General features: G+C 45.5%; 1 protein-coding gene across 1 annotated transcript; it reads left to right on the top strand.

The window, feature by feature from the left end:
• Positions 1–642: 642 nt before the first annotated feature.
• Positions 643–11788, top strand: rdh10a (retinol dehydrogenase 10a). The gene is made up of 6 exons (XM_070986314.1): positions 643–1317; positions 1695–1930; positions 7907–8005; positions 9113–9258; positions 9938–10069; positions 10196–11788. Exons 1-6 carry the CDS (start codon positions 1032–1034, stop codon positions 10317–10319), a joined length of 1023 nt encoding a protein of 340 aa, XP_070842415.1. The 5' UTR covers positions 643–1031; the 3' UTR covers positions 10320–11788.
• Positions 11789–15299: the final 3511 nt, after the last annotated feature.

Genomic DNA, 15299 nt, shown 5'->3' with positions numbered 1-15299 from the left:
AGGCCATCACCCTCACGAAAGCTAGGAAAAATGATAAGACATCAATTTAACCGTAGAAATACATTAATTACCATTGTGGTTTTTTTTCTACGTCTGCATGAGTGCGCAGCCTGACTTATCGATCCACTTTCACCTTCTGCAATGAACAGAACGTATTGATCATTGACAGTAAATTGCTGTGATAGCCTTTGTCTTTGTCTGCTGACTTCTTCAAATCTAATCCACAACAGTTTAAATGAAATAAAGTCTGGATTTTTTTTAAAGAGCAACGAAGCTTTTGCTTTTTCCCTGCTTGGGCGGACATTGACCTGAACTTGCAGGATATAGCCTGATCTGCATGTGATGCTGGAAAAAAAAGCTATCATTATATTCAAGGTTTCTAAAATCGCTATGGTAATAATAATAATAATTTAAAAAAAAAAATATATATATATAGAATCCAAACAAGATGTCTCATGAAAAGCCATAAAGCCATAAAGCCACATTTCCTATAAATAGCTTTGTTTAAATATGATAAAAGCGTCGTTTATTTGATGGGAAAGCCACTTCTCTCATCTTCCTTTGTGATGTTGAACTGGGTGATGAGTGTTGGCTAAAATCTTTCAGGTTACATCACCTCTGAGTGTAGTGCATGGACCCGGCGCTTCATTCTGACAGGCGCTCAAGTCTCAGTCCTATTGGGTCCAGCGCTGATGGGTGGACTGAATAAATAGCGAGCGAGATGGGAGTGAGGATGAGATGAGTGGAGGAGCAGCAGAGGAAGTAGGAGGCATAGTCTGTAGTAGCTGCTCGTAATTTACTGCAACTGTGGCGGCAGCCGGACTCTGACTGAACTCTCTTTTATCACAAGTTACGCTCCAGCTTGCGCTTTTTTTCCTCCGCCACTTCTACTGAGCGCTGATTGCGTTTCCTGCCTGCGCTGCGCTCCAAGTTAGTCGGCGTGACCCTACCGATCTGCTGCACACAGGTTTGAAGAGGGACGCACTCCCCGCGCTTCTTCCTCCGCTGCTCGCTCGAATTGATTGGCCAAGATGATGATAATTATTGCGGAGTTCTTCGTGGTCATTTTGAAGGTGCTCTGGGCTTTTGTGACTGCCGGGGCGAAGTGGGTTGTGCGGCCCAAGGAGAAGAGCGTGGCGGGACAGGTGTGCGTGATCACCGGGGCTGGAAGCGGCCTCGGGCGGCTCTTCGCCAAGGAGTTCGCCCGGAGACGAGCGATTCTGGTGTTATGGGACATAAACAGCCAAAGCAACGAGGAAACGGCGGAGATGGTGCGGCAGATATACCATGAACTGGACACTCCCATAACCAAAGACGGTAAGCCTGCTTTCTTAGGATCATATCAGTTTTTACGCATGGTCAGCGAAGTCGCTTGTCTCACTTGGGATCCTGTTTTGTGCCTGCAGCGGCAAATTATACAGCAATAATACTAGCTTCAGCATATTCCTAGGCAGAATGTCACAGTGAACACAAAACAAGATACGTGGACGTGGTTGCACACACATCTCAGATGTTCAAACATGACTGACTTCCATACTCGTTCAGGTGGTTTCTGACTGTAAGCAGAGAAGTGTCCTCTTAATGTGCATTATAATCCCTTATTAACAATATAACTCAAAGTCTGAACCAGCCTGCTGAACAAACTTTCTCACTGATCACTTCTATCATCTGTTTCCATCTCCCCCCCCCCATAGGGCCTGTTGGAGGGGTAGAGGAGGTCCCCCCTTTCCAGCCGCAGGTCTACACCTATGTGTGTGATGTGGGGAAGAGGGAGAGTGTGTATTCTACAGCTGAGAAGGTGCGGCGAGAGGTGGGAGAGGTGGACATACTGATCAACAACGCCGGCGTGGTCTCTGGACATCACCTCCTCGAGTGTCCCGATGAGCTGATCGAGCGCACCATGGTGGTCAACTGTCACGCACACTTCTGGGTGAGTTGATGCTCGAGTTGAGCGCGCCAAGAGAGAGAACTCAGGCCCGACAGTGTGACGGTGATATCTGCCTCAGTGTTCATGAGCACAGTGTTATCCAATGTGTTTACTGTGATGCTAGGTTCACAGGAATGTTCCCAGCCTGACCTGCATGCCTATTCATAATCTCATCCTTCTGTGTGCCAAACTCAAGAATCAAAGGTGTTTGTGTATGTGTGTGTCTCCAGGATTGAAAAAGTATGACCATAAATAGTTCCCTTGCGTGTTCGAATTTCAGCTCCGCTTAGTTTAATTCTGCCAGAGGAAAGTCACGGGTTTGGCTTTGGAAGTCTTGCCTTCGCTGCTCTTTGGCAGCCCTGATCAGCGATGATCCACATGGTATGTCAGCCCTTCCCTCTCCTCTCCTTTGCAGCGCAGATGGAGGCAGGGGGTTCTGTACGTGGGTTGGATCTGTGTCAGATCAGCTCACCACATTTCGTTGGCAGGCGGTGATTTGTTGTGTATCGGATTTTACTCTGGCTCCGTTTTCGGGCCTTTTCTGTGTGAATGCTTATCTGAAAGGCTGCGCGGACTTGATGGAGTGAATACGTTGCACTTAAGATAAGCCTAAAGTGCAGCGTTGAACAGCCAGGTGCTATCGCAGCTTTCTTGTGTGTTTTGAGGGTGTGGAAGGACCACAGCTGCAGCCTGGCAATTAGAAATCTATTGAGATGAGCAACCTTACTGGTGGGATTGAGAGTTGAGTGCTTAGCCTTTAAGACTGTCTCCTAAATCCCCAAATAAACCAGTAATGATAATTGATTGCATTGCTTGGCCACGGCCTCCTCTGTAGGACAATAGTGGTGATTATGCACAAATTGGTTCATAGGCCTGCTGTGGAGTAAATTGCAAGGATTGAGAATGTGTCTTGTGCCTGGTGCCACGGCTCTGAATTGACCATTTCATCTTTGATTGCATTTGTCACGATGTATTGAGCAATGGCTCTGCTGAAGCGGATGATGCTGGTTTTGAGACTTTGGCCGCAGGCTCTTCCTTTTACTGAGAACTGCATTCTCAATGACACCATGAAACCTCAGTGATTGTGAAGCTCCCTAATTGAGCATGAAAATCTCTTGTGTTGTCAGTCAGGCAGGTTGTGTATTTCCTGCTTTTAATGGATGCTCCATTCATCTATTCATGTGCCCTCTGCTGGCTATCTCTACATCCTTTTACATCCAGGATTTGGAGTCAAGATCCAGTGGTTGGGTGGCAGATTTGGGATTTTTAATAGGAGCCTGTGTTTGTGTTCTCCCATATTCTGTGAAGAGTGTGGTTTCTTTAGGGCCGGGGTGGGGGGCAGATGAAAGAGGGACTTAATGAATGGCGACAGCCAGAATGGAGGATGTGGTTCATTACAGACACAAGCTAGATGAATAGAGCTTAGACTAACAGGGACCTGTCCACTTTCCTCTCTCACACAAACACGGTACAGTAACTGACTGCATGCAGGTGGCACATTACACAAACCTTTGTTTTGTTTTTCCCTTTTTGAACAACAGGTTTCTGAAAAGTATTAGTTGAGTCATGAACCACAATTAAGCCACTCAGTTTAGTGGATTTATAAACCTCTATTTAGGTTCACGCTTTTTCTAATGACACTCAACCATATTTCAGAAGAGGAGTTTGACTGTTTCTGACAAACGTTTGAGATTAAATTAAAGAGCTCTTGTCATTTTAATAAAAAAGGTTCCTTAGGTTTTCGTGGTGGAAACAGATGCACAGTCTGTACGTTCTTCTTGAGCTGTGTTCACCTTATTCAGCATCACTTTTTTTCAAAACATCATAGATCACATTAATCCCAGCCAGTTATTGACATTAACCCAAACACCCAGTTTCTCAAGTACAGCAGGACAGCAGGTGCAAAGCTTTCCGTGCATCTAAAATGCGCAACAGAGTGCAAAATAAGTGAAGGAGCGGGAGGGCCTCAGTCCAGATAAAGTTCCTCTGTCTGCCTTCCAGGCCCCTCTGACTCCTCCCAACCTGATTTGGAGGCAATGGGTGCAGCTGCATGGCAGTCAGGGAGGCCAGCTCTGTTCATCTGGCTCTGCCACATACACGCACACACACAGAGACACACACGGACAAACAGCTATGATTCAGTCTTTTGCTGCCTTTAGGCTTTCGTGAGGCAGGGGGGTCATAATATTTAATTTGTTTGATGATGCTCTGATTAGTCCAGCTGGCGATTTGTGATGTTGGAGCGTCAGTCTTTAGTCATGCCAGGACGGGGAATGTGCAGTCGTTTCAGTAAGTGTCACCAGTTTGCGTATGAGGCTTAGAGTCTGTCTCGAGGAATGACATGAAAGGAAATCATCCTCAGCATCTTGAGCTGGTTATCCAACAGGTGGTTTGTGAACAATAGGCAGTAATATCCCCCTCTCGTGGAAATCGCACCGCTCTCGTGCGAGTACATGATGGCAAAGAGCGCTCGAGAGTGACATGGCGGGAAAAGAGCAGAGGAAAGAAAAGGGGAAGGAAGGCAGTGCCGTCCCATCCACAGGCGAGGCGAGAGGGTAATGGTAAGCTGCTGCTGACCCACTTTATCTGACAATTGGTTTCTTGTCTGTGGATCAGCTTGACAAGATGCCAGGCGACAGGAGCCAAGTTCCGCAGGCCGCATTCCTGCTGTATCCAGAGAAAGGAGGCAGCCAGGCAGAAGGGTCCTACTTGACTGGTTTTATATGGGCCCCTCCTCAGGCCTGGTGCACCTGTACCCTTCGCTGGAGCTAGCCATGACTACTCCCATGATGGCTCTCTCCCCCAGCACGTACCTGTTCAGGTTCAGGGCTGCAGCTAATGATTATTTTCATTACTGATTAATCTATTAACAAGTAGTCCTGAAAATTGGCCATCATACTCCCCCAGAGCCAAATGTTACGTCTTCAGAGATATTCAGTTTGCCATCATGCGACGAAAAACGGCATCAAGTCCTCACTTTTGAGTAGCTGGAACCAAAGAATTTCCACATTTTTTACCTTGAAAAATAACTTAAATCAATAATTAGATTCAGGAGCTAAGAACAAATTCATCTGCACATGAAAATCTTTTTTAAATGTTGGCATTTAGCACCAATATTTTGTCTTGTGATCTGTGACTCATGGACTTATCGCACTGAACAACTGTTAGTACATTCATAGATGGCTTTAAGAGCTACAGAGCTGTTATTTATCAAACGCTTCTTTAAAAGTGGGTTAAAAGGAATAATTGTGAACTAATTGGATCGCTACCTTTTGGTGACACGGTATATTGGATGCTGGGTGTCTCGGTGATTGCAGTGCATTGACACCGCGTCCCCCCTGGCCTATCGATGCTGTTACTTTCCAGGTAAATTGGATTCCAATAGGGCAGCTAGCAGGGGGGTTGAGGTTTAGTCAACTGTAGCAGAGGCTCACTGACTAGCGTGGCCACCACAACATGACCAATCTGCATCCATCATCCCTGATGACCAGGAAACGCAGCCCACTCAAATTCCACGATCTGCTGTAGGATCAGACGAGCTCAGGCGTTTCTCTCTCTCTCTCTCTCTCTCTCCTTCATCCAGGGAGAAGTCAGCCCAATTAAATGGCCATCTGGTCCGACGCAAAGGCCAATATTTGTTCATATTCCTGTTGGTCAGGCGCTTGCACTAATGCAGCCTGACACCCCAGCTGCAAGAAGCTTTGTGTGGCTTAAATGCTCCTGGGGGCACGCACCAATTAGGGGGTGCAGCGGGCAAGGCAGCCCCACATAGGCCAAGGAGGCCCGACTGTGTCAGCGGGTAATTTAGCGGAACAAGGGAGCGTTGAGACCCAATTACGGCAGCTCTGATGTAAGACACGAGCCCCTGGTTGCCTTCACACATTTTGTGTCTGAGAGGTCAGCGGGGGTCATACCCACATGCCAGAGCTGCCATGAGAAGCAGGCCATCACGCGAGGGTGGGAGCGAGACGGGACGTTTGTTCACGTTTAGCCCCGTCCTCCAGCTGAGGGAATGGGCCCTTCCTCCGTCAGTTCCAGTTATTTTCAGGCCGCTCAGCAAAATTGTCCAGTTCTATCTTGAGAGTTGGCTTTAGTCGCAGCACGGTGTGCCAGATCAAGTCATTCCCTGCTCTCTGAAAGTTGCTGTGGGAGTGGGAGACTTTGGCTCAAGTCAGGTATGGGCATATCTTAAGCTAATGCTTCATTTGCACGCAACTCTCTCCCTCATCCACTGCCATTCTGGCTTGCAGAGGCCTTTCTCAGCTTTTATCCGGGCCTCATGTTCTCTCGCTCCCTCTGTTTGGGCCCCATCATTCAATGAGTTGAATATAGCAGCAACTTTAAAATTTATGTCCTGGAAAAGTGCAGATGTTTGGAGCTGAGTCAGATCAGTTATACCGTACCTGGCTATAGAATACACTCAGTGAAGTCATCTTCCTTTCACCAGCCTCCTCTGCATGGGTTTGACTTATTGCTTCCAGTTTTACTTACTTTACAAAACAAGGAGAAAGATGTCCAAATACAGATGTAAAGCATAGCAGAGATTACACGAGCAGTCAGCAGGTCCGGTGCAGTTAATCTCTGGTTTGCAGTTTTAATGAGGCTTTTCCTCCCCCTGCCAGTGGTTTCATGGTTGTACTACCTGGTACCATGCACTCTCTGGCTCTGTGTTCCCCTCCAGCAAATGTTTACAAAGGAGGCTGAATCATTCCTCTGGCCGGGCTCACATACTGTACCAACCAATGAAACTGTTACCTCTCATTTATACGACCGCAGAATTACTGAGAGCTAGAAATGAAACTGTCAAAAGCCATAACAAATGCACAATTTCCCAGAACAAGAAGTGTCTTAAAATTGCTTAGAGAAAAGACAGAGACTTTACATTAAAGTTGGATGCTTTTTTTACTTGTATTGATTAATTCTCTGCCTAGATACTTTAATCAGTTTATTGACAAATCGTCTCAGCACCGCGGGGAATCTCACGTTACATATAAAGGTGTCCTCAGTGTTTTCATTTGCAACCTCAGTAACATTGTAAAGGAGCGTTGCAGGCCACATGCATTGTTCTTCACTATGGCAGCGCACGTCTGACTTGAATAGATGTAGCAGCGCCACCAACAAAAGGCCCGCTGCTTGTTTGTAGACCTCCTAGTGGGAGAGTGATTGGTCAGTTCCTGTCATTGCCGTCACATGTCACACCTGCTGACTGGCTCATGCTGTGTCCAGAGTCAGCAGACGGGCAGAATGAGGAATGGATCCACAGGTTAATCAACTGTAGCCGCTAACTCTCTGTGAATCTCCTCGGCGGGGGTTGCTCTTCTCACCACCTCGCTAAATCTCACCGGACCGGCCGGTGGAACCGCTCCGGCTCTCACGTGGCACTCCGGTGGAACTCTTTCATCTCGGAGCTCATCTCGCCACCAATTGTTCCGCTGACTGCTGCTCAGGCAGGGCGCGAGGCTGTGTGGGTAGACGAGAGGCTGAATTGTATTGTTGTTGAGTGAACGGAGGCCTATGATTGGTGTTGTCACCAAGTCTTTAGAGCCGGGCCCAGCGACGGGCACCAGATCTGTGTGGGAAAAGAACAGATTGTACAGCAGCGCACACACCACATACCTGTTTGTTCAGTGAAAACCTGACGAGTGGAAAAACCCTCATTCTTCTCTTCCCTCAACGTCGAATTCACACCTGCCACAAAGGCAAAAACTTTCAGCTTAAATTGTTATACTCTCAAAAGCTGCACCTCCACAGCTCCGAATGATTTTTTTTTTTTTGTTTTTGGGCCTGTTATGAATTCTCATTCAGACGCCTCTCTCTGCATCACCATGGAGAAGAGGGGGAAACACAGGGAGAGGGGGAATGAGAGGGAGGCAGAGAGGATCAAAGGGCTTTGGCACAGACAAACTGCACAAGTGAACTAACCTTCCTCTTTTCTTTTTTTTTTCCTTTGCCCTTCTGTCTCTTCTGTCCTTCCCCCAGACCACCAAGGCGTTTCTCCCCAAGATGCTGGAGCTGAATCATGGTCACATTGTGACGGTTGCCAGCTCCCTGGGTTTATTCAGCACAGCTGGAGTGGAGGTTAGTATCATACACAACAGCACATACACATCCCATCGTTCCCACCATCCGAAACCAGCGCTTTTCTCCAAAGCCCTCAGCGTGCCAGCTCGCACACTGGGCCGGGGGAGGTTAGGCCCCCTTTCTCTAGTTGTCCCTCCACCCGTTAAATTAAGGGACACACATGAACATTGGGGAGCCTCTTATAGAGTCCTCTATCTGCAGCAGTGGGGGTGTTGGGCCCCTATTGGGCTCTGGCTGCGGGGCCAGAATGAGCTGACAGCTCCCCAAGGGACAGAGACATCTTCATCACTGCTTTGTGAACAACGTGGTACTCACTCAGTATTCAGCTCACAGCAGCTTTCAATGGATAAGATTTTGCTTGTGCTTCCTATAGTTTTTCTCCCCAGAACAGAGTCTTTTTTATTTTAATGCATATTCAAATATTTAGTGGCATCGTTTATCTCCATAACCACAGAGGGAGTTGATTGATAGCCCTCCCTCGAGGTTTTAAGTTGATATTTGGGAGAGCGGTTCTCAGTTATCCGCCTGGCTGAGAATGGTGTCATTTTCAGAGCGTCTGCAGGGACGGCTACTCCGTTTGGCTTTGTTTTTATAGCTGCACGTTTTGCTTTTGTTAGGCGAGCATTCATCCGTAATGATCGAGCCCCTCTTCAAAGGAGCTGAAGTTAAAGTCCGTTTTTGTGAAGCCATTATGCTTCCTGGAAATGCCTCAGAATGTGATTTCAGCCGTGCACATTAATTTCAGGGAACCAAAGCCCTCGCCTGTCATGTGGGCACAGTCAAATCTCTTTATCCTCCCCATGTTTATCGACATGCATCTGTGTTTGCCCAAGCCTTTTTTTTTTTTTTTTAACATTATTTCCACGGCGAACCACATCAAAACCTTCCCGCCAAGCAGAGCAGGCTCCTGATGCACTGGAGAAGAATGCTAATGAAACCGAAGAACAGCGGACGGGCTCGCTCAGGTTTTTGTGGCTGTGTCATTAACAGCAAGGAGAGACCTCTGTGCCCGCGGGGCATGTTTGAGAATGTTCTCTGTGGTCCCTGGGTGCGGGCAGGGGCAGCGGTTTACAGGGCTAACCTGTTCTCTCTTTATTCCCTCAGGATTACTGCGCCAGCAAGTTCGGTGCCATTGGCTTCCACGAGTCACTGAGCCATGAGCTGAAGGCCTCGGAGAAGGACGGCATCAACATGACTCTGGTGTGCCCTTACCTGGTGGACACGGGAATGTTCAAAGGCTGCAGGATAAGGTTAGCTTCAACACACACTGGCCTGTGTAACTGCGCTTGCGAGGTTTTTAAAGGCCTCTTTGCACCTGGGATGGGTTCTAATTTTCAGCGTAGGAAATTGCCTCGCAAACACCTTTTTTTTTTTTTTTTTTTTAACTTCAAAGCAGCAGCTGACAGTTTGTGTCGCATTAGATATTATAAAGTGACTCTTATGCCATCGGTCAGCGCTCCGCTTAAACAAAGAGGGCAACTTTCCCAGGGGAAAGCCTCCCCAACAGGTGCACCTGGGCTAACCCCCCCCCCCCCCCCCCCCCCCCCCCCCCCATCTGCTGCTGTAATAGTCCTCACTTTGTTTGATGGTTACAGTCAGCAGGTGGCATTTTCTTTGGCTTTCCTCTCCCTCCACGTTGGAGCAGTGAGCAAAAGCTGTTTTACCGGTGGCACTATAATCACGGATTGATTCAAATTTGTTGTAATTCTCGCTCTTTAAAGCGTTTCTAACATTGTTAAACGAGATGCACTTAAAATAAATGCAATAAAGTCAAACCGAGGAAGCCCCTTTCCTCTCCAGTTTCTGAATGAATTTTAATCAAATTTAATTGACATTTTCAAATCTTAGCCAGTTATAGTAAATTTGATTTGACGTTCCCTGAATGTATGCGCCTGCAAATAGCCAATCTGTATTTTTCTGTCCATCCAGGAAGGAGATTGAGCCTTTTCTGCCTCCCCTGAAGCCAGAGTTCTGTGTGAAACAGGCCATGAGAGCCATCCTCACCGACCAGCCCATGATCTGTACGCCTCGCATCGTCTACATGGTCAACTTCATGAAAAGGTGAGCTGCCTCCTACATTCCAGTATCTTGCTTCCTTCCATTTTCCAGTTTTTCCCTCCATCAGCTCTCCGTAAACGATACAGGAGTATCTCGTGTCACTAACCTCTCTTCATCCTGCTTCCGCAGCATCCTGCCCTTCGAGGCCATTGTGTGCATGTACCGGTTCCTGGGCGCCGACAAATGCATGTATCCCTTCCTAGCCCAGAGAAAGGAGGCCATGAACAACAATGAGGCTAAGAATGGGATCTAGGGGGCGCTGTTTGTAACACGAACAGAGGGCACATAAACCTGCAAGCATGAGGAAACAACCACTGAGGATGAAAATGGGGAAGATGGGAAGGAAGGAAAGACTGAATCTAGACTGGTGCACTTGCATTGAGCAAATGCAAAGGTTTACCATATTGTTCCTCTGGAACAAAGAAAGCTGTGTACTACACAAAGGATTTATTTGACTTTGTTTTTGTCTTTATTTTTTAAGTTTGTTTAAAGAAACCAACATCTATATTCTGTGTCACTAGTTTTGAAATCATACAGAAAAGGTATCCAATAATTAACTATTTACGTAATGTAGTCACCAGCCTTATCTAGTGTCATTGTGGAAATATACAGTATGTTACTGTACAAACAGTAAAAAAAAGTTTTCACTTTTATTTTATTTTTGTAGACATGCACTGTAATTTCTGATTTTTCTCTACACTGCCAGCATTCTCTGTGTAGGAAGGTTCAACACAGCATTTCAAACCACCCAACGTCTCCCCATGCAGAGGCTCTTTTTCAGTCGGTCAGGACATTGGTTTGCAGCTTAACTGGGCTCTGACTATTGCTTGTGCCATTTAAAAGCAAGCAAGATGAATATTTCACCATTAAAGTTTACCATATTCCGTTGTTGTTTAATACTTAAGTTACAGACATGTAGCATATATGTTGATAATGAAGTCATTCCAAGGGGGACATTTAAAGGCCAGATTGTGGCTGTTTCCAGCGTAACGGGGACTCAACATTGTCCCTTTGATGGTCCTGTTATTTCAGGTCTGTATCGACTAACCTCTCAGATGAAAAGTAGACGAGGGAGTCAATGTCCTGGGTTGAACCAGCATGTGTGACACATTCAGAATGTACTGCTTTGGGAGAAACGGAGAGGAAATACATTTTTTATTTCTCTCATTTGTCTTTATTTTCAAGATCTGTGGTGTTTATATTGTAAATTTATCTGTTACCAATATTATTTGTTTCAAAGAAAAAGAAAAAAAAACAAAAACTGACATAGGCTGTAACTCCGAACCGCTGTCCCAACACTGATGTGTGGTCTAGGGGGAAAAAGACACTAGCTTTCCATTATTCTTTCCAAAGTAACACTTTAACTCTCCTGTCCATTGTCCACCTTGTCCAGTTAAAGTGAAATGTAAAAGTTTTAATGTTGTGAATACCCCAGTATCCCAAAAATGACCGTCTCCATATTTGATGTATGAATATTTTCTATACCTTCGGGACGACAAGAGTTTTTGAATTTCAACTACATTCCAATGGGCGTCATTCCTTCAGTCACAGTGATGAGCCTAAATCCTCTACCTCTTAATTTTTGCCATTTTTTTTTTTGACAGTATGACATAAGCCTCTTTTTTGTAATTTTTCTGAAGACTGCTCCATAGCAGAGCAAATGTGGTTCCAATGTTTAGTGTCTCTACCTAACTTAAATTAATAAAAGTGATTTAGATTATTAAATGGTGTGTTGTTATTACCTGAGCCTGAGCTGGCAGGAGACCCGGACACTTCAGCATTTCACACACACTCGTTCGCCATAGTGGCCAGTTTGTGAATCACCGCAGTGAGTGACAGGAAAGAGGATCTTCTGCAATGCTGATGAACTTCGTGGACACCTTTTCCATTGTGTGGATGACACCCACCCAGCCCTTTTCTCCTCTTTATGACGACTCTTTTGACTAGTATCAGTGTCACTGTCCTCCCACATTGTGCCACACAGTGAGTCAGGTGGCCTTTGGATATGGGTGTTGGCTAAAGAGGGTGATGCTTTTGTAAGTAACTGTACTGTACATACAGCACGAGCAGGCGTGTGATGTTTGAAAGAAAGCTTGACCCAAGAGAGAAGGTGTCAGTCACGCTGTGAGTGACTAAAACAGAAAGAGGATGCAGAAAGTTGAGATACAGAATAGAAACAAGGCAGGGTGTGGTTAAAAAAACACTCATCAACGGTACTACCTTGGTTAAAACCCGCTTTTAGCATCTGTCTGGGAACAAAAATAATGAAAGTCCTTCCATTTCTGCTGGAGTTGTTATGACGAATGACCCTGACCTTTTCTTTCCCCGAAGGAAGGCAAGAAACAAAGCACAGTTTCCTAATTGGTATCATATTAAGATGTCATGAGATAGATTTGGACTCACATGCTCAAACTGCTGAGTTGTTAGCGCATGGCTGTAGTTGCCTTTGAGGTCACATCCTTGGTATGCGTCAGAAAATTTGGGGATTTTAGTGACCTAAGGTGCCGTGAATATTGTGAAAGTAAAAGTTGTACATGTCGTTGTTGAGCTCGGAAAAAAGAGACTTGGTTAAAGCTTAATGAAAATGCATTTTTGACACATTTCTCAACACTGAGGAAGAGTCTTTTTATCCTTTAAGATTCCATCCAGGCATTTTTTTTTTCTTTACCAAGAAAATAAAACAATACAGTGATTCATATTAACTCTCCAGAAATGTCTGCCGGTTTGTATGCTGAACGCTCCTAATCTCTAATAATGTTCCAATAAGTTAAATGAGGACAAAAACTCTCTATGTTTTTTTTTCCCTGCAGAAAATTTTAAGGATAAGATCATGAGCCCAAGCCTGAAGGCTTAAACTTTATAAATCTGGGTCAGACGAACAGCCACACCTTCCAAGCTTTTTGAGTCCTGCGTCACACCTTCCCTCATCACTGCTGATGCTTCACGGTCAGCTACCAGTAGATCGATCAATCAAAAACAGAGCTTTCTAGATGCTTCTGCATACAAAGTATCTGCTGTTAAAACTGCCTGTTAATCAACAGCATTATGGTTTAGAAACCAGATCGCAAAAACAAAGCAGTTTCTTCACCCATCTCGAATATTCCTTGTGTTGGAACAGAGCTAATTCGCTCATGTGACGAAGTTTTTTTCCTTCAAAATCTTTAGGCTGCTGGATCCAAAATGGAGTCTGGGAGTTTAGCGATCGTGCGCACATCTATTAGTGTGACAGCAGACATTCAGCTCCACATAGGACAAATTGATTTCTCGGTCAGCGGCAGAGCATACGCCGATCCCACCGACTCTGATCACTGACGGCGAGTTCCGCTCCCGCCTCCTCGGAGCATTACGGGGAAGCGCCGAGATGTCAGAGCCTCGGCCCTCAGCATGCAGCGCTCCTCTGCCGTGACTAATCAGAGCTGGATAAAGTTGCTCAGAGGCAGATTAGTTCTAATATGAGGGAGAGCTGTACTGACAGTTTCGATCCCTCTGTGTACAGAAGCAATCAGCACCAAGTGCAGCCACTCCAGGACCCCGTGCAGCCTTATTGTGTGAAACAGGCCTTCATCTAAGTCCACACAAAAACCCTTTTGACTCATCCCAGAAAGAAAACTATTAGGATTTTTGGCTTGAATCATCGCTCGGGCATTCGTCACCATCTATAGGATTCCCCTCACTCTTTCATCCTCCTGTTAATACAGCTCTAATTTAGAGGACTTCAAGGGGGTCGATGGCAAATAATTCAGACGGAAAAATCAATGACTCTGGCATTTGCTTTTGCATGGCAGGGACAAGCTCCACAGTCCAATTGATTTTATTCTATTTTGGGCAGTAAGGTTCACTTCCCATATTGGCTGGTCAGAGCAAGGCAATTCATCTTGGGTCTAACATGGCCTCAAGCTGGTCGGCCACTACCTGAACAAGCTTCTGGAATAGAGATCTGCAGCTAATGTGTGTGAACAGCCTTGGCGCTCCTCAATGGCTAGCAGATGTAGCTGCCAGCTGAGTCCATTAGTCAGTGGGGCTGAATTAGACCACCGCTGTCCCGTTCGCTCATTCATCTCGCTAATGGGAGCGAGCCGAGTGGGGCTTGGCGTTGCAGAGGTGGTGGAGTTACATGGAGAGAGCTGATGGCATGATGCAACACAAGTATGTGATAGATAAGGTGTGCTCAGTCTATTCTTGTGCTATCGGTCCAGCTGAGAGTCATAAAGTTAAAGATTAAGTGTCTCTATTTGGAAAACACAAACAGCATTTTTCCTTTGCGCCGAGGTGCTGCTGCAGAACGAGGTTTGTCTCTAGTACAAATTAACAGGGTGTCATGACACGACAAAAGTTGCAGTTATTCATTTGTGAAGCTAGATCGTCTGATAGCACGAGTCAAAGACAGCATTAACGACGTCTTTGTCCTCAGAACGGGATTTATTTTGGGCGACATCGCTACATATTCCTCTGTAACACTGCTGTCTCGAACAAGCTGCAGGGGGACGATAATTATGATTTAAAGGACAAGTCTGCTGATATTCTGGACTTTTCTTTTTGTCAACAAATGAACAACATGAAACAACACGAAAAGACTGAAACGTGACCCCAATAACAAATACTGTCTATGTAGAAAGAGCCTGGGCACTATATGTTATTTTAAGTGAAACCACATACACTGTCTCGCTGCCCTAAATATTCACTAGTGTGTATTAATCCGCCTTTAAAAATAGTCCCCAAGACATGCTCAGTTTAAAGCCCAGCTGTAATTTATTTTTTTTTAATGAAACTATACATTATAAGGATTTCTGTCAGAGTCAGTGGGCGTGGGGCTGAGAGCCGCAGACAAAGGAGGAAAGTCATATTGCGAGATGCATCGGTTTTGGTCTTTTCACAGGATTTGTTGACAGTCAAAAGAAAAACACAATATCGCCAGACATATCCTTTAAGATAAGGGATACTGCATGACACTCCTGAGAGATGAGAAACAATGGTGAGGCAAGGGTTGCAGATAAATCTTGCACTTGCAGAGTCATCGGATGATTTATAGGCTCATATACCACATGCTACAGCATAAGATAAAGCAGTGGATGATAATGTCTCACGAGTGGGAATAATAACACACTATTTTTTGCCAACTTTTGGTTTTTGGAGCACAACTACCCAATGTGTTGTACTTTGCTCATTCAAATTTTATTGCTCATTATGCCTAATGAGCGAAGTAGCATAGGTAAATAGCAGAAGTAAAGTTAAA

Source organism: Chaetodon trifascialis, chromosome 18 (assembly GCF_039877785.1).
Source record: "Chaetodon trifascialis isolate fChaTrf1 chromosome 18, fChaTrf1.hap1, whole genome shotgun sequence".
Taxonomy (NCBI): domain Eukaryota; kingdom Metazoa; phylum Chordata; class Actinopteri; order Chaetodontiformes; family Chaetodontidae; genus Chaetodon; species Chaetodon trifascialis.
This window is presented reverse-complemented; position numbering and strand designations above follow the sequence as displayed.

Bases quoted from the DNA above. Each gene is read 5' to 3' on its own strand.
- rdh10a (XM_070986314.1), top strand. From the start codon at position 1,032: ATGATGATAATTATTGCGGAGTTCTTCGTGGTCATTTTGAAGGTGCTC. The intron at 1,318-1,694 runs GTAAGCCTGCTT...CCCCCCCCATAG, and splicing joins CACTCCCATAACCAAAGACG to GGCCTGTTGGAGGGGTAGAG. The intron at 8,006-9,112 runs GTTAGTATCATA...TTATTCCCTCAG, and splicing joins TCAGCACAGCTGGAGTGGAG to GATTACTGCGCCAGCAAGTT.